The sequence below is a fragment of the Pelophylax lessonae genome, assembly GCF_965119305.1.
Source record: "Pelophylax lessonae genome assembly, chromosome: 1".
NCBI lineage: Eukaryota > Metazoa > Chordata > Amphibia > Anura > Ranidae > Pelophylax > Pelophylax lessonae.
The window spans coordinates 125,790,782-125,813,323 of record NC_138768.1 but is presented as its reverse complement, the minus strand read 5'-3'; the positions used below and the strand labels follow the sequence as shown (position 1 = coordinate 125,813,323).

The 22,542-nt window shown below is 40.7% G+C and overlaps 1 protein-coding gene across 1 annotated transcript in view; it reads right to left on the bottom strand.

Moving 5' to 3' along the window:
- AP3B1 (adaptor related protein complex 3 subunit beta 1) overlaps nucleotides 1-22,542 on the bottom strand; it is a 553,719-nt gene that overhangs the window by 43,357 nt on the left and 487,820 nt on the right. The window contains exon 25 of the mRNA XM_082265474.1: nucleotides 2,954-3,051. Within this exon, the coding sequence (XP_082121600.1) occupies nucleotides 2,954-3,051 (98 nt within the window). The remainder of the gene's footprint in view (nucleotides 1-2,953; nucleotides 3,052-22,542) is intronic.

The window sequence follows — 22,542 nt, the reverse complement described above, 5'->3', positions numbered from 1 at the left end:
TACAACCAAATTACGATTTAAAAATTTCCTCCAAGGAAGGGTGCAAGAAAATACATTTTTAGGATTATTTAACAATGTAACACAAAGAGCAGAGATGACTTTAAAAGTATAGTTTAAAGTATAGTACGGCTTTAAGCTCAGCAATAATGTTATAATCGGACTGTACAATTTTCTTTACATCTATCAACAAATATGTAGTGCCAGGGTCTGTCTAATTGCATACAGATTGATTGGAAACGTAATGTAAGTCTTCATATTGCATAGATTTAGTGAATCTAAAATGAACTGTGCAAACATTCTTCTGAGAGCATTTTCTGTTTTAATGCATGGATTTCTACTTGAACTACCTTCCTCTGCTGAACATCGGTGCTCTACAGCAGTGACAGTTTTCTTGATCCATACCTACGAATGGGTACATCCTTGAGGGGCAATACCTTAACTCTTGTGGCAGTGGAAGAACGAGGAAGACATATAAAGCTGTGTTGACACTTGACCCTGCTTGTGGCGCTCACTATGGAAGGCAGTTGCATCTGTGTGATGGGTGCTTTACAGGCCTAGGGTTATGGTCTGCTGCAATAGAACCCAATCCATAAAGACCCTGTGGGGTCTGTCTATCCAGGAGAAGGTGAAGTTTAAGCCAGTTCCCTGGCTCTGCTCTGATTACGTGCAAGTGTCCCTGTTGCGGGAGGGCCCTCTGGTGTAGTTTCTCTACCTTTAGGTGACTTGGGGGACTGAGGGCCCAGATTGTTTGGGCCACTGGAGGGTGTCGTGGGCATCTAATGGTGCATGTACTGCTCTGTTAAATTCATTGATTTGTTCTCATAACTTGTATCTGTGTGCACAGCTGAGAGGCCACAAGCAGCATTCGTGGGCGCCATTTTGAAATCAGCCTTTTTCCATAGAGGATGCCAGTTAAGCAGGAAATGATTTACTTAGCCCTTAAAGCACACATCATAACCAGAAACCACTGAAGCCTTCAGGTGGTGGGACATTGGGAGGCTACCACCTCTTTATTGGTGCTAGTGCTTAGGATTGTAAGTACTCCCTCCTTATAAGGGCTTTGCAAGCATTGCAGATTTGGCACTAGGCTATTCAGGACCACGTAGACTATCCACCCTTATTTTGGAGACATTCAACCAAAAATTTATTTAAGGGACAGGAAACTGGCTCTGGCTCTTGAGCAACATCCAGTTTCTCACTAACTTCTTTAGGAGTTTTGTCCTCAGCGACCTTTGTGTCCAAGGAAGAATTCTCAGCTGCCTTTACAACAGTGTTGGAACCACTGGCAGATATCTGAAGACTTAGAAAGAGATGACCATAAGAAGTCTAGGTCTCCCTCCCCACAGAAGGTACCTTGTGACTTACCCCTACCTCCTTCTTGGATCAGGAGAAGGTGACCGAGGGGAACAAGTCAGAGGAAGTGGACTCCTTCAAGGCGGACAAATGCCCAAGCCTCTCATGTTCCACAGTGAACATTTTCAAAGAGGTGGTCTGTAAGAACCTAAAACTGTCACTGCTAGAACCTTCTTAGTCTAAGGTGCCAGGGCTGGGGTCTTGTAAAGCTCCCAAACTATTTTCTGTTGCATCCTCATACTTAATGACCTGTAGAAGGACTGCATCCATGGAGTTTTCCCAGGTCTGGGCAAAGCTTATGGTGAAAGAGCCTGAAGTCTTTTGGTTAGGTTCATATGCCAGGCGTTTGGAGCTCTTCCCTAAAGAGTTTAGCTTCTGCGTGGAACTCTCCCGCTTGGTGCTTATGTCAGTGCACATAGGGAGAGTGCTGTGGCTTAAAAGTTGGTCAGCTGAATTCCCCTGCAAGAAGCAGTTAAATCTTACACCATTTAGCCAACAACATTGACCAAATAAGGGCATGGACAATAAAATTATCCCCGTCACCTCGTTTATGTGTAAGGGCAAGGACTGACCTGGACCGCAGCTGACTGGAGTAAAAAAAAAAAAATGCATGATTTAGATGTTTGGTTAGAGATGAGTTAGGAGGATGCACAAGCTAAACTTTATTCCAAAACCAGAAAGTTCATATTCCAACTTCTTTACAATGTTCAAGCAAAATGGTGATATGCAGCCCATTCAAAACCTAAAACACTTAAAGTCTGACACGTTGAAAAGGTCCAAAAGGTCAATATGCAATTTGTAAGGTGCTTCCCATCATTTGGGGAATTTTCTCGTCACAGTGGACATCAAAGATTCCTATCTCCACATCCCTATATGTCTGCTTCCTCAGCACTACCTGCACTTTGCGGTAGTGGAACATTTTCAGTTTATTGCTCTGCCCTTTGGCCTAGCCACAGCACAGTTCATCTCTGAACTGGGGAACACCAATCTGAGGATCTGAATTAGCTTTCCTGTATCATTTAATAAACTTAAAGATTTTACAGCATAGTCAAAATCCTGGTAATTTCCCTGGGTGATCCTGCAAACAACATGCTTCCTGTTCCTGGATAGTTATGCACACTCTTCCACTGTATCTATAGAAGGAGCCATGGTTGTCACACAAGCTGGACTCAAAAATGTCTGCATTTGTTCATCTCGATTACATGGTAGTTGATGAGATTTAAAAAAGCAAAAAGATTGTTCTTGCTGTCTTTTCAGCTCACATGAACATACAAGGACTCTGCATTTCTGGCAATATAAATAACTATCATACGTACCTGCTAAAAATGTTCTTAACGTGAAAAATGAAAACTAATAAAGCACCACAACTAAGGATCAGTAAACTGAAATTATTTTTGTTCAGATACACTTTAAGCTTCACTTACACATAGGCTATATTTTCACTACTATATTCACATTTGTGCTTACCTTCTCTACCCTGTTCGTTTCCAATTGCATTTATAACTAATGACAGGTGCACTTTACTGCTTTCTGGTCTAAGATCAATCATATGACACTAGGTCACAAATAAAAATGTCATTACAGAGCTGAAAGTTCTCACCTTGCTCTTTCTTGAAATCGGTTTCTGACATTGTAACTGGTAGGAGAAGTTCCCCTGCAGGCGGCTGAATTCCAACAGCAAACTGGTCCTCTTTAGTGCTAGGATAAATAAAAAAAAAATATTACAAATAATCAAGGATTAACAAATTCTAACAATATAAGTTTAAACTACTAGAGAAATATTTAATAAGTATTAGTTCTCTACTATTCAGCTTAAGCTGTGGAACGTCTACTTGAAATACAACTCAACTGCCTCAAAAGGAACTTTTATATGAGAACAGGTGAAACATAATTGCTGGTCAAAGAGATGGTTGCCATCATTTCTGGGGGGAAAAAAGGAATCCAGCTTTTTAATGTCTGCCTTCTTAAAGAAAAACTCCATTAATCTGGTGACAACATTAAACACACACACTGCCACATAACAATCAGTTTTAAATGGCCATTAAAAGCTAATATTTAACAGAAGAAGAGCAGGTAAGGATCTACTAAAAGATAGTAGATTACTATTACCCTCATGTATTTAGTTCACTTAAAAGAGGAAGTAAACCCTCCTCTGTAACTTGTACCTATAGGTAAGCCTATATTAAGGCTTACCTATAGGTACTGTAAATATCTCCTAAACATGTACCGTTTAGGAGATATTTACCTTACATGCAGCCAGTGACGTCACTGGCGCATGCGCTCTGAAGGAACTGCCGCTGGTGCCGTTCCTTCAGAGTCCTGTGCCGTGACCGTCGGCTCCCGCGCGCGTGCGCGAGAGTGACGTCACCGCGGCTCCGGCCAATCAGATGGCCGGATGCCGCGATCCCGGAAGACAGGCTACTGAACATGTCGCCCGGCATACAGGTGAGTGAGCGGCACGGCGGAGGCTCGTTGTAAGGTAAGTATCTCATAATAAGCTAGTATGCGATGCATACTAGCTCATTATGTGTTTGTCTTTCAGGTTGTAAAAAAAAACAAAAAAAAAAAAAAAAACTTTGAAACGAGTTTACAACCTCTTTAAAGGGGATTTTTTCCCCCCAAAACTGCCCGTTCTTTACAATAGCAAAACATTAACATATGGATTTTGGGGAGCCAACTCACCCAGTTGCCCACTGCAAATCTTGAGGACAGTAGCAACATGATTCTGTCAGAGTTCCAATTCTGTACAGTCCATAAAATCTACATCCCAAATTGCTGGTTATCAATGATAGAAAAAAATCCCATAGGTAGGAAATAAATAACTGCAATGGTTGCTAAAGTAGGACCAAAATGGAGGCACACAATTTCTCCAAAAAACATCTGTAGGATAATTCAGGTCACAGGATCCAGCTCAACAAAGTAACAATTTAGACTGAACCTCCTTTAAAGTCGAACTTTATACTCTCAATCAACATTGACTATTTTCAATCCTTATCCTGTTAGCATTAGTAAATGGATATATTTACTTGTTTTAAACTTTATTTTACATTTCCTAACCGCTTCAATACTGGAACTTTCGCCCCCTTCCTTCCCAGGCCAATTTTCAGTGCTGTCACACTTTGAATGACAATTGCGTGGTCATGCAACACTGTAGCCAAATTGAATTTTTCACACAAATAGAGCTTTATTTTGGTGTTTTTCACTGCTGGGTTTTTAAATTTTTGCTAAAAAATTAGTAAAGACCAAAAATCTTGAAAAAAAAAAAAAACAGTTTTTCTTAGTTTCTGTCAGAAAATGTAGTAAGTAATTTTTCTCCTTTGCGATGGGGCTGTACTGATGGGGCTGTACTGATGGGACAGCACTGAAGGGTACTGATGAGGTGGCAGTAATATGCAGCACTGATAAGGTTACACTTATGGGCAATGATAGGCGGCACTGATAGGCAACACTGACTGACATCACTGCTGGGCACTGTTGAGGCTGCACTGATAATCAGTGCCTTGATTATCTGTACAGGTCTCCCCTGTGAGGAGATCCTCCTGATCAGCTTTCCTCTCCTCACACACTGTCAATGTGAGGGGAGGAGAGACGATAAACGGATTTCCGTGTTTACATGTGATCATCTGTAACTGGACACAGCTGATCAAATGGGTAAAGAGCTGCGTCATCGGCTCCTTACCAAGATCAGGGTTGTGCCGTGTCCCTGGAACATGGCGCCCCCGTGATCAGCACGTGGCTCGCCCCTGCGGGCGCGTAACCTTGGTGAGGCTGGGGCGACGTCATATGACATCATCCCAGAACAAGAGAGGATCCTGACCACCGTCATTTGACTATACGGCGGTCAGGAAGTAGTTAAGCTACTTCCTGGTTTCCATGCCTAGGCAAATTACATCATATATCCCCGGAGTCTTCAGGAGGGGTTTTATCCGCGAAGCACACCCACCTGCCTGCATGCTTGAAGTAAGGGCAAAGGGACTCCAGGAAGTAAAGGCAACATGAATCATCTGCCAATACGCAAGATGGCCATGGTTAGAAATGCTAGGGGGCATTTTTCAAATTGATTTCTCAGCATAATAAAGCATGAAGATATGGATGGATAGGTGAGTGAGTTTGCTTTAAATATTAGGAATGAATTAAATAGTGATTTTGGTTTGTGGTGCTCAGATACACTGAAGATGTGCTTTAAGGCTAAATTCAACAATTTTAATGTGGTATTTTTTAGTCATGTTTTACATGTTACTATGCCACACTAGGAAAGGTGCATATTGCAGAAAATGGTGTGTTTTGATCCAGCGCACCAGACACAGTGTAATGTGTTACGAATTTTATTGGTCAGATGAAAATACCTGACCTACAGTGAATCATGCACACTCATAAAAGTATCTCATCTTCCATTTACCAATGAAAACAATCTTCGCTAAACTTTACTTTATCTCACAGATACAGTGTTTATATATAACAAGTTAAGCCAGCCATAGATGGATCGAAATTCTAAAAATTTGATCCATGTATGGGCAGGCTGGTTGTACTGAAGCCGATACATTGACTTTAATACAGTAGTGATCATTGAATTCTGATGGCAAGGAAACCTCCTGCTGTCAGAATACAATAGCGCTCTGAGAGGGATTCCCCCATCAACATTGACTGCGTTGAGGGGTGACCTTAATGATTTTCTTTCCTTAAACCCATGGTTAAACGGAGAGAAAATTACATCATGTATGGCTACCCTCTTCTTGTTTTCAAGAAAATGCAGTGTGGTTCCATGTCACTTCCGCAGAAAATATTAGAGAATTTCCACAATGAAGTCCCTAAATACAACTGATAAAAACCTATATAAAAGACATGATTGTTGCACAACAGTTCCAAAAACACATCATGCAAAAGCTTCCCCGTGTAAAGTCATATTATGACCCCTTTCACATTCTAGCTGCAACTTTTAAAGTGTTTCTAGTAGTATATATTTAAATTTAACTTGACTTGTTCCATAATGTTGCAAATGTTTAGTAGCTTACAAAGCCACTTTTTCAGTTTAACAAATGTGGAACACAAAATTACAGCTAGCAACTGTTTGGTTCGTTTGCGCTGCTCACATTTGTTTCTTCCTGTATTTTTTTTTGTTTATACACAAGGGTCACTATGATCCTAACCCATATTTTAATTTGGTCCATTGCAAACACTTAATACTACTAACAAAGCTACACAATACTGGTTTTATACAGAAAAATGTGTATAAAAACAGAAGCTTTCAGATATCGGTGATGCAGAAACGCCATATAAATCAAGCATCAGCATAACAAAATGACACAAAATAGATCAATAAAGAGCCAATAAACAATACCACACAGAAGCAAGCAGCTAGCATCCCAGATTGCTGTTAAGTATTGATTTTGGATATTCATTTAGGTCCATTTTAATAAACAATACAATTATGTGTAATAGGAAAATCAATTGATTAATGTCCATGATATTTAAAAAGAATATTTACCATTGGTTATGGATGGGCTAAACTTTTTAAGACAAAGATTTTGAAGTGAGATCAACAAAGAATGAATGATCCAAGCCTATTTTTATTTAGGTCTGTTTAAATATTGCTCTTTAGACTTCTATTAAAAAATATATAAGCCACAATAAAGCAAAATAATAATAATAATAAAGTACTAATATTTATGTAGGGGCTAGAAAAAAAATGTAAAACTTAGAAGATCTTCAGGTCAGCAAGATGCTACTAGTGAGGGAGAGTGCTCAAGATAGTATATGTCTGCAATAAAACATATTTGCTAACACTCACTTTTATTAGTGAGGGCTTGATTTAAAATCTGCATTGAAAAAATTAACAAAGTAATGCACATGCTCCTATTGCAACGGCTCTGTAGTGTGGTTCCCACTGTCAATGACGACGAACCAGTCCCCTATGTAAAAGAGGGATGTTCAACTAGGAGTGAAGGCTAGAACAAGGATCTTCCAGAATAAAGACAAATTAAATGGACTGTTTAGGATGATAACAATAAGGAACTTGTTGCCACCTGTGGATTCAGTTCAGATCACCCTCTGACAACTGCCAACCCTACAGCTTTTGCTACACTAAAAAGCAATTTGCAATTCTTACAAAGTCAGGTTCACACCGTAAATATGAAGATTAGTTTTATTTACAATTCTGAATCACACAAAGTATATGAAGGCCGTCATATACTACTGCTGCTGCTATTGCAATCTAAAATTGTGAATAAGCATCATCTTTGTACTTATTGCATGGACCTAACTTTGTAATAGTTTCCCTAAAGCAAATTTAGACCTCACATGGGTGAATATAAACAATGCAGGAAGGATTTCTCCACACCTTTTTTTGGTAATCCCTTTTCAAATCTGCTTCTCTGCTTCTAAATTATTAAATATATGTACACATGGATGCTCCTCAAACCATGAAAGCCCCGCTGTGATTTCCACTCAAATCTACAGAAGCAACCGAAATTTGCCTGTACTGTTTGGTATAGAGTATATCACAAAAGTGAGTACACCCCTCACATTTTTGTAAATATTTTATTATTTCTTTTCATGTGACAACACTGAAGAATTGACACTTTGCTACAATGTAAAGTAGTGAGTGTACAGCTTGTATAACAGTGTAAATTTGCTGTCCCCTCAAACACACAGCCATTAATGTCTAAACCGCTGGCAACAAAAGTGAGTATACCCCTAAGTGAAAATGACCAAATTGGGCCCATTTAGCCACTTTCCCCAATGTCATGTGACTCGTTAGTGTTACAAGGTCTCAGGTGTGAATGGGGAGTAGGTGTGTTACATTTGGTGTTGTCACTCTCACTCTCTAATACTGGTCACTGGAAGTTCAACATGGCACCTCATGGCAAAGAACTCTCTGAGGATCTGAGAAAAGAATTGTTGCTCTACATAAAGAAGGCCTAGGCTATAAGAAGATTGCCAAGACCCTGAAACTGAGCTGCAGCACGGTGGCCAAGACCATACAGCAGTTTAACAGGACAGGTTCCACTCAGAACAGGCCTTGCCATGGTCGAACAAAGAAGTTGAGTGCACGTGCTCAGCGTCATATCCAGAGGTTGTCTTTAGGAAATAGACGTATGAGTGCTGCCTGCATTGCTGCAGAGGTTGAAGGGGTGGGGGGTTAGCCTGTCAGTGCTCATGCCATATGCCACACACTGCATCAAATTGGTCTGCATGGCTGTCGTACCAGAAGGAAGCCTCCTCTAAAGATGATGCACAAGAAAGCCCACAAACAGTTTGCTAAAGACAAGCAGACTAAGGACATGGATTACTAGAACCATGTCCTGTGGTCTGATGAGAACAAGATCAGCCTTTTTGGTTCAGATGGTGTCAAGCTTGTTTGGCAGCAACCGGGTGAGGAGTACAAAGACAAGTGTGTCTTGCCTACAGTCAAGCATGGCGGTGGGAGTGTCATGGTCTGGGGCTGCATGAGTGCTTCCGGCACTGGGGAGCTACAGTTCATTGAGGGAACCATGAATGCCAACATGTACTGTGACATACTGAAGCAGAGCATGATCCCCTCCCTTCAGAGACTGGGCCTTCCTCATGCCGCACATCCGGCTGCTGGCTTCACTTTGTTCCAGCTCTCTCTCATGCTGCACTGCAGGCTGGGGATGGAGTGGAGACCCAGCAGGAGAGCGCTCTGATCCTACAGGGAGCCGTAGCAGCAGCTGCTCCTGGTTTTAATCACATTTATCTGTCAGCAGGGAAGCCCGCTGACAGATGAATGAATCATCAGTTGTTAAGGACGTGGCAGCCCCGCTCCTTAACAACCGATGATTGCTGTATTAATTTGTGTACATTTCTGAGCTGTACACAGCTGAAAGAACCGAGCCAGTAGGCATACCGATATTGGTGCAACCCTACAACAGTCCATTTAACATGGTTTCCTATGGGTTATGATCACATATATGCATTTTATGGAAAGGCCCAGGGTTCAGGAGGTTGTGTTTTTGGTTCGATAGACTACAATGGATCAAAAATGTATATACAAAAATGCAAAATGCACCCGGTTATGTATCAACTGCAGCTTGCATAGGTGTGAACCAGGCCTAAAAAGCAGAGGAGGGCTGGAGTTTTGCATACAAGTGTGGTCGTGAGAGTAGATAAGAGTGGGGTTAGGGGTGCAGATGTGGTGGTGAGTGTGTGGGGAAAACCGCCTTTTTTTCTTTCTCCTTTTTTGTTACTTAACTTTCTTCCTGTTACCTTAGGTGCATTTAAACTTATAGTATTGTCAGGGCACCTACCATCCCCAGTCTTACTCCCAAGATATTGCTAACTTTTTCGCCTGGACCCAAAATGAGTTCTGCAATCCCATTCAGTCCTAGGGACTTTTCAGCATGAGCTACACTTTAAGTTGTCTACAATAGGTAGAAAATATCTGTCTGATCCATCCATCTGTGTTCATATATTTTGTAGGCACCTTGAAACTCAGCTTGAAAGTGGGCAAATTTTACTGGCCTGTCAAGACACTTAGAAGACACTTCCCCCTTCTCACTTTACAGGCACACATATGTGAGTTTGCCAAATATGAATTCCCATATTTGTAGACCAGTTATTCAGTTGAAAGTTGAAGAGGCTGGGCCTGCCACCTTTTAATATAGATCAGCTTCGTATCCTTCCATTTGGCAGCTAATCCCAGAGTAAATATGCAGCTTGTATAAACTTATACCCATTGTATATCTTACTTTGCTGCTTTAACGAGTAAAAGAAATTCTGTAATTTTCCAATTAAAATAAAAAAAACAAACAACGCAAGGCTAATGAAATTTCCTAACTTTTGAAACTCTTGGCCCTATTTATTCAAGGCATATTACCTGAATCATTCTTTTTGAATATAGGGGGTTGAACACGAGTATCTCCCTTTTTTTGGAATATTCAAAAATTATTTTTACTCCGATTTTATTTATGCACTTCTTTACACATCTACTTAGTAACCGATCAAATACCCCTTTAGATTAAAGTAAAAATGTTTATGTGCTATTTTTTTCTTAAAATAAAATATGCGCTATAAAAAGATTTTTTTTGTTTTATAATTAAAAATAAAAACGTCACAGCTATAAATAAATCTTCTGTTCTTTAAATGCCGACTTTTATGCTGGTAAGCAGCATTTACTATGCAAAACACATAGCTGCTGATTGGCATCCAAAGTCAATTGATCTGCCCATTACCACTATCTCCCAACCCCCAGAGACTCTGCTATAAAGCTATTGATCTAAACACTGCCGATCGGTTTCCATTTTCTGATTTTGGGCAGGCCAATTAAGAAAGTGAGTAATTGTGATTACGCTGCTTCAGGATCAATTACATTTGATGCAAGACAAAGTGCTTCTACTGGAACAACGCAAAGAAAATGATTATGACGATTGATGCTTTTATTCTGTATGGTTCTTGAAGAAAGTAGAGAAAAAATGGGGTTTCACAGTACTGACAAAACACTAATTATTTAAAGTGGTATACACTCATCTGCACAGAGGTTTTCTCCATTCACAAAGCAAAAAACTCTTTTCACACAAAAAAATTATGTTTAGAAAGTATAGCAAAACTACAAGTCAATATATATATAAATATATATATATATATATATATATATATATATATATATATATATATATATATATATATATATGATAACTTCTTGCAATGTGTTGCTGATGTTTGAAGTAAATAGGAAAATGAAATGAAAAACAAATGCTTCTAAAAATGCTAGTTGTCTGGCTGTGTGTGGCCTAGTTTCTGAGTCACTGACCTTGAGTATTAATGCAGCATATTAGGACAGTGACACCAGAACACCTGGCCTGCATAGATGTAAGGGACTCCAAGAATTTTATCACTGGATCAGATAGTCTTCAGACACCTGCCACTTATAGGAGAGGTCACCAAATGTGCCTTACGTATTTCTTTCAATACAGGGATATTATAAGGGATGCATTTATAGAGCATTACAATTATATGGGACTGCCCTGGGTATTCTCACCCTCTTCTGGTCTACGAGCACAGAGTATCAATTAAGGATGGGTTCACACTTATGAGACTGACCGGCTCTCAATGGACCTGGTTCACGCAGCTCTGGGGCAGCCATGGTCCACCCAGGGAAAAGGGTCCTGTGCGTCTTTGGCTTCGTTTCAGGCATGAATTCAGGCAAAAATTCAGACTCGATTCGTACCTGAAGTGGAGAACAGGGATGCACTGGACCCCCCTGCCCCGCGAGCCGCAGCTAGTTTGAACCCAGCCTAAAGCAATATTACACCCAAAGGCAAACATATTGCAGCTTACCACTTCTTAGATGTGATGGCGGCATTTGTTTTCAGGCTTTCTTTAGTTTATCCTGGTAATCCAGCCAGTAAGCCTGTTGTTTTTCAAATGTACAAGTTGTTCAGCACATGTAGCAGTTACAGGTTTGAGACAAACCATTTAATACCGACGGGTGGCTTACAACGATCAGGTTTGATTTACGAATGTAAAACCTTTATCCCATAAGTACAGCTTCAATTTGTTGAATGTATTTAATCCTGCTAGTGGATCTTAAGACCCGTACACATGATCAGAAAATCGTACAAAAAAAAAAAAAAAAAGTTTCAAAGTGATTGTAAGAGAATTTGTTAGTGCACAGCTTTCATTCAAAATTTTCCGAAGGGACAAACACGAAAATATTTCTCGTACGATACCAGATCATATTATTTTCGTTTCATCATTCCTGTTTTTGTCCAAAAATACAATACAAATACACTACATTACATCACTTCCAAATTTTTATTCTGCTGTACGGGAGTTTTCATACTTTATTAACCTTTTCATTTTCCATATGGAGACTAGCATGAAAAAAAAAAATGGACAATCATCCGTCCAATAATCTCATTGTCTGTACAAGGCTTAACACTCCCTTCCCCACAGATTAACAATGCTGCTATCCAAAGGTGTCCATGTGCTCCTTCAACCAGAGTGGAGGCTCTCTAATACAGGGGGTCTGTTACTGGCTAGATCCCCAGGTGAGAACAGAGGAGAAAAAAGCATAAAAAAGGAAAACAAATGCATCCACCACATCTAAAGATTGGTAAGCTGCAATATATTACATTTTCAGTTTTGGGTTTAATACGGCTTTAAATGCAGAAGCACACACTTTTCACAAAAGCACTGGATGTGCAAATGTACATTTGGTGCGCATATGAAATAACTCTAAAAAGTTAAAGGAGTTGTAAAGGCAGAAGATTTTTTATCTTAATTCATTCTATTCTATAAAAAGCTTTTTGTGTGTAGCAGCTGCCCCAGCACCCCTAAAACTTACCTGAGCCCAATGTCTATCCAGCGATGGCCATGAGTCCACCGGCCATCTGGGACTCTCCTTCCTGATTAGCTGACACACAACTGCGGCAACATTGGCTCCCGCGGTTGTCAATTAAAGTCAGTTAGCCAATCAGGAGAGGTGGGGGCGGAGCTGAACCGTAGCTCCGTGTCTGAATAGACACACAGAGCTGCAACTGAGCTTGGGTGCCCCCATAGCAAGCTGCTTGCTCTGGGGGCACTAGTTAGGAGGGAGGAACCAGGAGCAGGGAAGAGGGACCCGAGAAGAGGATACAGGCTGCCCTGTGCAAAACCATTTCACAGGGCAGGTAAGTATAACATGTTTGCTATTTAAAAAAAAAAAAAACTGTACAAGGTTGTACAATAACAAAATGGGGATGTGTATTACTTAAAAAAGATAGGAGCCCATAAACATTCAGGCCACATTGGAAGAAAACATACCAAAACTGTTGAAAGAAAAAAAGTGCCCTTTTTTTTTGTATGTTTTTTTGAACAGCCTACAGGGGCAATGAATGCACTGAAGGTATAGTGTTAATAGCGTATTTACACATAGAAGTGATGCCCAACTACCCTATATTACCTGAGCAAGGACTAGGTAAATGTTAAGATAGAATATATTTATTTCCCAATTCTGCACTGCTCTCACACTAATCATCTTTAATCTAAATGATTAGCAGTGTCATCTGCGACAGCCTATGCCTATACCAGGGTGGCCACAGAGATAATAGGATTTTTGTGCTCACTGTAAAATCCTTTTCTTGACGTCCAAAAAGGGACACAGGAAGTCATATAGAGAAGACACTGGTGAACAGAAAAAATATATATAGGCAATCCAGGACAAACCCTCCTACAACCAGCATGCTTCACTTTGTAGCAAGAAGTAACTAAAGCATGATCAAACACGCAGTGTGATGGGACTGGAGTCCCTTAATGGACTCCAAGAAAACAATTTTACGGTTAGTACAAAAAAGCTTTTTTTTTTTAATCCATTGGAGGGACCCAGTAATTCGTATACTTTTGGAGTGTCCAAAAGCAGTCCAATTGAGGGGTGGTCAACAGCAAGCAACTGCTAACTGGCCCAACCTTAATCGGAAAGGGGGACTGTGTGTAACTCAAGAGCTGCCTGAGAGACCAATACCTGAAGCTTGCACTTGATGAGACTCAATTCCTCATTTGGTAGGAAGGACAAGCCAGATGCCAGAGGGCAAAGAATGCTTAAAAAAACTGATGAAAAATACACAACGTGGTGGATGGGGGGGGAAGGGTCCACATCATAGTCTATTAATTTAGAAATGTAAATCTACTCAAAATTGCAAGGTGGAAAAAAGATGCAATAAAACTAAGGGCTGTAGAAAGAGGTGTCCCTGGGGCAAGCCCTAAGGGATAACTTGTCTGCTTATCCTGAAACCCAGGAATCATTAAAAGTTAAAGGACTAGAAATTTCTCTGGCTCCTGTCAAAAGTCTGATCAGTGACTAGACCTAAACCTAGTATCTCTCACACCTTGTGTCTTTATGTTGGCATGGTGTCCACCGTAGAATTTGCAGTGGCAGAGCAGTGTAGGACTGGACATAAAAAGGATTATTTTGACGCAGTTGGCCAGCTTAAACATGTATTGCAATATGTGCGAACTAAAAATCCCTGTTTTTCTGTGCATTATTTGCTGGAAAGGGTGTATAGCAGTGTACAGGGGGCCCATCCAGAATTTATAGTGTTAATATGTGGTTACACCCCTTTAGCACCCGATAGTTTAAATACATGTACACCCTATTGGGATTTGAGCCCAGGTATATCTTTTCTCTGTTGCAACGCAGATCAGTGACCAGACCTGAACCTAGTAGCTCTCCCCCACCTTGTATCTTTATGCACCATGTTGGCATGGTGTCCACCGTAGCATTTGCAGTGGCAGAGCAGTGTAGGACTGGCTGCTTAAAACCATAGCCAAGTGGCTGCTTAGCCGCATTGGTGGTTGTTACAACAAAGCTGACTGTCGGCTCTAAAAAGACCCCCCCCCCTCCTCCGTTCCGGGCTTTCCTGTGGCACAAAGAGACCCGAGCGATTAGCAGCCATGTCCACTGACTGGCCACAGACCCGAACAAAGCCGGAATTGGCTTTGATCAGGGCTCGGATGTAGTAATGCGAAAGCTTTGTCACAACGTCACTTCTGGTTTACTGGAGACTTAAATGAACCAGTTTAAAAAATGTGTAATTATTCAAAAACCGTTGATCTTGGTGTTTTGAATACTTTCAAGTGCTGGGGAGGGGGCCCTCCATAAAGAGTACCTGTCACTGCTGATTACTATCAAAATGAATGTTTACATTCCTTGTGACCATAATAAAAGTGCTAAAAAAAAATTCAAGGGACTCTGTAAAATTTAAAAGTAAAATACGAAAAAAATAATTAATTAAAAGCGCCGCATCCCTTGGTGCTCGCGCGAAGAAGCGAATGCATATGAAAGTCTCGCCAGTAAATGTAAACAGTATTCAGACCACAGCGTAGCCTATGGCAATTTTAAAGTACCGTAGTCTGTCGCCATTCTACGAGCGTGCACAATTTTAAAGCATGACCTGTTAGGTATCCATTTACTCGGCATATCATCATCTTTCACATTATGCAAAAAAAAATTGGGCTAACTTTTGTTTTTTTAATTCATTAAAATGGGATTTTTGATTTACCGGAAAAATCCATTTCTCTGATGTTCATTGACGGACACAGCTCCTGATCTTTTTGTCTATTGGGTTATACTGCCCCCTACAGGAGTAGGACACTAGGCAGAAAAATAACTTTATTATGCCTATGGGCAGTCCCAGGAGGTATATTTTTCCCTCTCCGCTATAGGTACTCAATTTTGGTACAAGCAGTGTCAGAAGAAATATAACTCTATAGAGGGGCAGGTGCTGTGTCCATTAATGAACATCAGAGAAATGGATTTCACGGTAAGTCAAAAATCTAATTTTCCCTTTCATTAATTGACGGACACAGCTCCTGATCTTCTTGACCATTGGGACGTACCAAAGCAGTGTCAAACATGAGGGGTGAGAACAGAAAAAAAAAATTCCCAAGGCTAAACTGTCGCCAACCAGGTAACATGAGCTCAACTCAAAACAACTGGAGCCCACCTGAAAAACATTACAACCCCAAAAATGGAACAATCCCCCTAAACAACAGCCTTCAAAACCTTGCGACCAAAAGAGCCATCCGCAGATGCCAACACATTCACTTAAATCACTTTATAAAATTTTGTGAAAGTGTGCACCGACGACCAAGTAGCCGCCTTGCACACCTGCGTTACTAAAACCGGATGATGGAAGGCCCAAGAAGCACTGAGCGCCCATGTAGAATGCGCCCTCACAGGGAAAGGAGGAACCTGACCCTTAATTGAGTAGGCCTGTCAGTCTGTCTGATCCATCTAGAAACGGTCGCAGAAGAAGCGGATAGTCCTTTTCGAGGCCCATCCGTAAGCACAAACAGGGAGTATGACTTCTTAAAAGACTCTGTAGCTGCCAGGTACACCCGAATAGCCCGAACCACATCCAGGGAATGCAACGCAATTTCCTTAGGATGTTTTGGCCTGGGACACAGGGAAGGCAACACAATGTCCTCATTCAGATGGAAAAATCAGAGACCACTATTTGAAATAATGATGGACAGGGGGCGAAGAACTACCTTATCTTTGTGGACCACCAAATAAGGGGAACGACAAGACAACGCCGCCAATTCCGACACCCTGCGCACAGAGGTGATAGCCACCAAAAAGACACCTTCTGGGATAGCTTAAGCAGGGGAATCTCGTAAATATTTTCAAAGGGAGGCTTCTGTAGAGCTGAAAGCACCAAGTTGAGATCCCAAGGCAGTAGGGGGAACAGCACTGTAGAAGTCAAATGTCAAAACCCCTGAATAAAAGTATGCACCAGGGAGTGCGTGGCCAAGGGTCATTGAAAGAAGACCACCAAGGCAGACACCTGGTCCCGCGTCCTCCCCAAAACCTTCTAGGGGGAGAGGGGAAGATAGCTACTCACCATACCAGGAACCAAGTGGGCACTGTTTAAGACAGAACCTCCTCGCTATCGTAATGGGGGGGGGGGGGGGGGGCTGTCGGCCAGAAGGAACGCTGTGACGCAGGCCAATTCCTGGTCTTATGCAACCTTGAGAGGCGTTTAACTCACAGGCCAGCCCCTGTCCAGTGGGGCTATGTTGCGGCCGACCTAGCATGGAGCTGAAGTTTGCATGCGCTCGCTGCCCAGACTGGGGTAACCACTGGATTCAATTTATTCAGTCCGTCGCCCAGTCCAGCAGTTGATTGTAGATCTCATGGGAAAAAAAAAAACAGGAGAAAAAAATATATCTAAAAAGAAAAAATTGCCAAGACCAGAGATCCCAGCAAGGAACTAGGTCCTTACTCCTGACTAAGCAGAAAAAACTGAGTACGTATAGCAGAGAGGGGGAGTATACCTCCTGGGACTGCCAATAGGCATAGTCAAGTTTTTTTTTTCTGCCTAGTGTCCTACTCCTGAAGGGGGCAGTATAACCCAATGGTAAAGAAGATCAGGAGCTGTGTCCGTCAATGAACGAAAGAGAAAGTGTATTTTTTCCAAAGAAATTGCGTTTGCAAGACCGCTGCCCATTAAATATTGCAACAACCGCTATTTTATTCTCTGGGGGTCTCTCCAAAAAAAAAATGTATGTTTGGGGGGTTCTAAGTAATTTTCTAGCAAAAAATACTGATTTTTGACTTGTAAGCATCAAATGTCAGAAAAAGGCCTGGTCTTCAAGTGGTTAAAATTATGGAGAGTCTTGAGGCACCCCATTGTAAAATGTAAAAAAATCGGCCACGGCGATTCGTCACTTCCTGGCTTTTGCAATGATTCCTGGGAGCTGAACGTCATCGCTCCCAGGAATCATTGCGCCTGCACCGGCCCCGACGTCAGTTCCGGGGCACGCGCGTCATTCCCTTCTAAACAGCTTCTGGGCATGCCCAGAAGCTGTGGAGGGATGACGCGCGCGACCCGGAAGTGACGTCGGGGCCGGTGCAGTGCATCGTGGGACCGAAGAAGAAGGAAGAGGACCGAAGAGGACGCGGAAGAGGATCGCGCTGGCTTCAAGCTGCCCACACCTGAGATGGCAGCGCTGGACAAGACATTTTCAAGGTAAGTATTTCTCCTGAAAGGTAAGTGCAACCCGGGACAGATCAGAGGCTAGCCATTGTGGAATGTGCTAGCCCTGACTGTCCCGGGGGTATTTTTATAAAAAAATGTATAACCAGGGTGGAACTTCCGCTTTAAGGTACCCTGGTTAAAAAGGCTGATTTAGAAGGCAAGGCCCTCGGGTACTTACAAAACCCCAGACAACTGGTAGCCAGTGAGGCATGGTAAAGTTGTCAAGTAGTCATTATAGGTAGGCAGTTAGAACGGATCAGAATTCTACAGTTAGGTCCAAATATATTTGGACACAAGCACAGTTTTCATACTTTTGACTCTGTATACCACCAAAATAATATTAAATCAAAACAATCCAAATGAATGTAAAGCTTAATTCAAGAGGATGATCGTAAATATCAAGCACAAATTTTAGGAACTGCAACCGTTTTTATACAGCCCCCCCCCCCCCCATTTTCAGGGGCTCAAACGTAATTAGACAAATTTAATCATGAATAAAATGTTCATTTTTAAAATTAAGTTATGAATCCTTTACGGACAATGCCTGCCAGAAGTCTGGAACCCATGGACATTACCAAAGACTGGGTTTCCTCTCTTCTGATGCTTTGACAGACTAACTGCAGCTGTCTTCAGTTGTTCTTTGTGGGTCTTTCTGCCTTTAGTTTTGCCTTCAGCACGTGAAATGCATGCTCAATTAGGTTGAGATCAGGTAATTGACTCAGCCATTGCAGACTATTCCACTTTTCTTCCTTCAAAAGCTCCTGGGTTGCTTTTGCAGTATGTTTTTGATAATTGTCCATTTGTACTGTGAGGAGCCGTCTAATCAACTTTGCTGCATTTGGCTGACAGTATATCTCTAAACACTGCAGAATTCATCCGGCTCCTTCTGTCTTCTGTCAAATCATCAATAAACACCAATGACCTAGTGCCACTGGAAGCCATACATGCCCATGCCATCACACTGCCTCCACCATGTTTTAAAGATGACGTTGTGTGCTTTGGATCATGAGCGGTTCCAAGCTTTCTCCACACTTTTTTCTTCCCGTCATTCTGGTACAGAATAATCTTAGTTTCATCCGTCCAAAGAATGCTTTTTCAGAACTAGTCTGGCTTTTTTAGATGTTTTTTTGACAAAGTCTAATCTGGCTTTTCTATTCTTCAGGCTTATGAATGGTTTGCACCCTGTGTTTAACCTTCTGTATTTGATCTCATGAAGTCTTCTCTTCATTGTAGACTTTGACAACAATACTCCCACCTCCTGTAGAGTGTCCTTCACTTGTCTGGATGTTAATGGGTTTTTCTTTACCATAGAGAGGATCATGTGATCATCCACCACTGTTGTCTTCTGTGAACGTCCAGGCCTTGGTGCGGAGCTCACTATTGCATTCCTCTTTCCTCAGAATGTACAAAACTGTTGGTTTGGCCACTTCTAATGTTGTTGCAATCTCTCTGGATTTGTTTAGTTTGAAGCCTTGCATTGCCTGTTTTACTAGCATGGACAGCTCCTTTGAACGCATAATGTAGGTTCACAGCAATAGATTCCAAATGAAAATACCACACTTCGAATCAACTCCAGACCTTTAACCTGTTTAATTAATGAAGAAATAACGAAGGAGTAGCCCAAACCTGGCCATTAAATAGCTTTTGATTCAATTGTCCAATTACTTTTGGACCCTTAAAAAAGGGAGTATGGCTATTCTTAAGAGCTGTAATTCTTAAACCCTTGCTCAGATTTGGATGTACATACCCTCAACTTAAACCTGAGACTGTGCACTTTCATGATAAAACTATAGCTTGAATAAGTTTTGGTAAATACCTGAAAACAATTCCAACTGTGCATGTGTCCAAATATATATGGACCTAACTGTATTTGGCTCTTCGCAAAGGCTATTAGATGCAGACATCCTGCTTAAACGGATAAAGTAACTGCACATGTATTTTTTGATCATGTGCGTCATCTCACTAGAACAGATCATGGAGGAAAACTGCGTGTAACTAGACTGTTGAGTTGAGGCTTAAAGGAGGCAGAAAGGAAGTTAATAAAAAAAAGACATCCAGCGTGGAATTATACTTTTTTTCTCCACTTGGTTAGATCCTCATATGCCACCAACACAAGATAAATGCGCACTATTTTAGATAAATATATGTACAACTAATAAATTCAGGGGATTAAATATTACCAAACAATGTATGTAGGGGAGGGATTTATAAAGTCTGTCCACAATGGTACAGAAATGACAACCAAGGGGATTTAAGTGTGCCACTTATGCATTAAATATTTCCACACTTCAGTCAATATTAAAAGGTGAATACAAAACTTTTATTTATTCAATATTTAAAAAAAAAAAAAACTTTTTTTTTTTTTTTCTCAGTATAGGACTAATTATCAGGAGATCTTTTGTCCTGTTATCGTTTACTCCACTTTAAAGACATACAAATGGTGTAAATAATAATAACATCAGATGTACCCTATACTAACATGCTGTCTCTGAATGTCACATATTGGTGTATATGAAATGTACTTGCATTGTAAAATTTGACTTTTCCTTAATGTCCTTATATAAATACGCAAAATTGTCAATATGTCACTTTACAAATTGTAAGCAAGTACATAATTATAACTAATAAGAGACTCTAAGTTCATACTATTCTGAGAATATGACACCCTCTTTATAAGCTTTATCAAAATCTAATAATTAAATGTCTAACTGCTCAAACAGCTCTTTTCCATGAATATGGTCTCTCCCTGTTGTTGACTCTTTTAAAAGACATTGTTAGTTTGCCGTTTGGGTATACTACGTTCCTTGCAGACACCTAATCTGGAGTCCTATCGTCACTTCCGGTCCTCGGACCGGAAGTCGACGCTAGCTCGATACACAGGAACATCCTCCCGCTTGTCCAATCAGGACATTTGGCGGCCAGATGTGGGGGGCGGGAGACGTGAGGGAGGCGGGTTTGGCGCCCTTTTCTACCATACTTAAACACATTTAGACACACTCAATACAGCCGACATGCGGGGGACATAACTCCTTGGGGAAAACCTCTCTCATCATCCACCTTCGTGGTAACTTTTTCTGTTAAAAGGTAAGCCTTATCGATTCTAATAACTCTCTGATACTCTGATTGATACAAGGGGTCAATATCTACTCTGTTAAGACCCCGCTTTGTAGCATATATAAACTGGCTTTCCTCTCTCCTTTACAGGCAATATCAGGAGTTCACATCTAACAATGGGACCCTGAATAAACACCTTACAAGCCCTGGATGCCTGAAATAGGCTTTCTAAGGTCTTTTAAATGCTTTCATAGATGTTATTTACTATATACATCTATCTCTAACTCTATGCACATATAAATATAAAAGGACCAATATACCTTCCCTCTTGACATTCATTTTTGTCAAGTATATCTAATTATATACGAATTTCACTTCACCCTCAAGGGTAAGTCCTCTTTTTATTAATATTCTCTTTATATTTTCAGTTCCTAAACTTTTAATCACTGGATACCTTTCCACTCATTATTACTATGAGCACTTTTTACCTATTAACACACTATAGGGAGAATATAACTAAATCTCTTGCAAGCACGGGTTTATCTGATCTCCAATACTTCCATACTCTATCTAGTACACAGTTAGAAGACCTCTACATTTACTAAAAGGCATATGTCGGTACTCTTTTATATTATGCTCTAGGTACAACTCGACTGTCTGTCTGTCTCCCCCTCTCTTTTTAATGATACTCATCTACATATTATATATGCACATTTGCACATTCTGAGAGAATTGATCAAGATTCAAATCAATAGGTAAGTTACTCTATATATACCTATTATCTATCCCTCTTTAAACTGTGAATGAAATAGATAAATATTATCAATTAAAAATTGAAATCTCTGCTTAAAAGTTCAACCCTCTCCCTCCTCACATGGCCGGCAGATGCACCCACTTCTGGACTTTGGTCCCGCTGTGGCCGTCTGTCCAGTCACCGCCCCCCCTAAGATCATCTGACTTACTACTCTTCATACTACTTTTCCCTGGTTGCCCCCCCCTCCATTTCCCCCATTTCCTTCCCCCTGTCGTCCAGGTTCTCGGTTTCCCCCCCTCCCCCCTCTCCTGTTAGAATTCAATCAATAATACTTACCTGTCGAGAAAAATAAAAGTGACAAATTGAAAATTTTCGTAATTTAATGCGATATATTTGATGTCGGTATTGAAACTGTTTTAAACATAATGTATTGATATTAGATAATAATATATCAGTCCCTGTGAAACGTACTTTCTGATTGATATTCATATCCAAGTAATAGACCCAATACTGGGAAAATGTTTCCAAGATTTGCATAGATTTTTTCAAGTGGACTTACTGTAAAAATATGTATATTTGATACTAATACGTATGTTACTTACCTTATAGAATTTCTAATTCTTTAAATCTGCTGGAGCCTGAGGAAGCAACTCCTGCGAAACGCGTAGTTCCAACCACTATATATATGATGGGCTTGATGTTCTATAAAGCTTTGCACATTTGCTGTATATTAATATGTAATGTACATGTGTGTTTGTCTTTTTTTTTTATATTGAATAAATAAAAGTTTTGTATTCACCTTTTAATATTGACTGAAGTGTGGAAATATTTAATGCATAAGTGGCACACTTAAATCCCCTTGTTTGTCATTTCTGTACCATTGAGGACAGACTTGATAAACCCCCT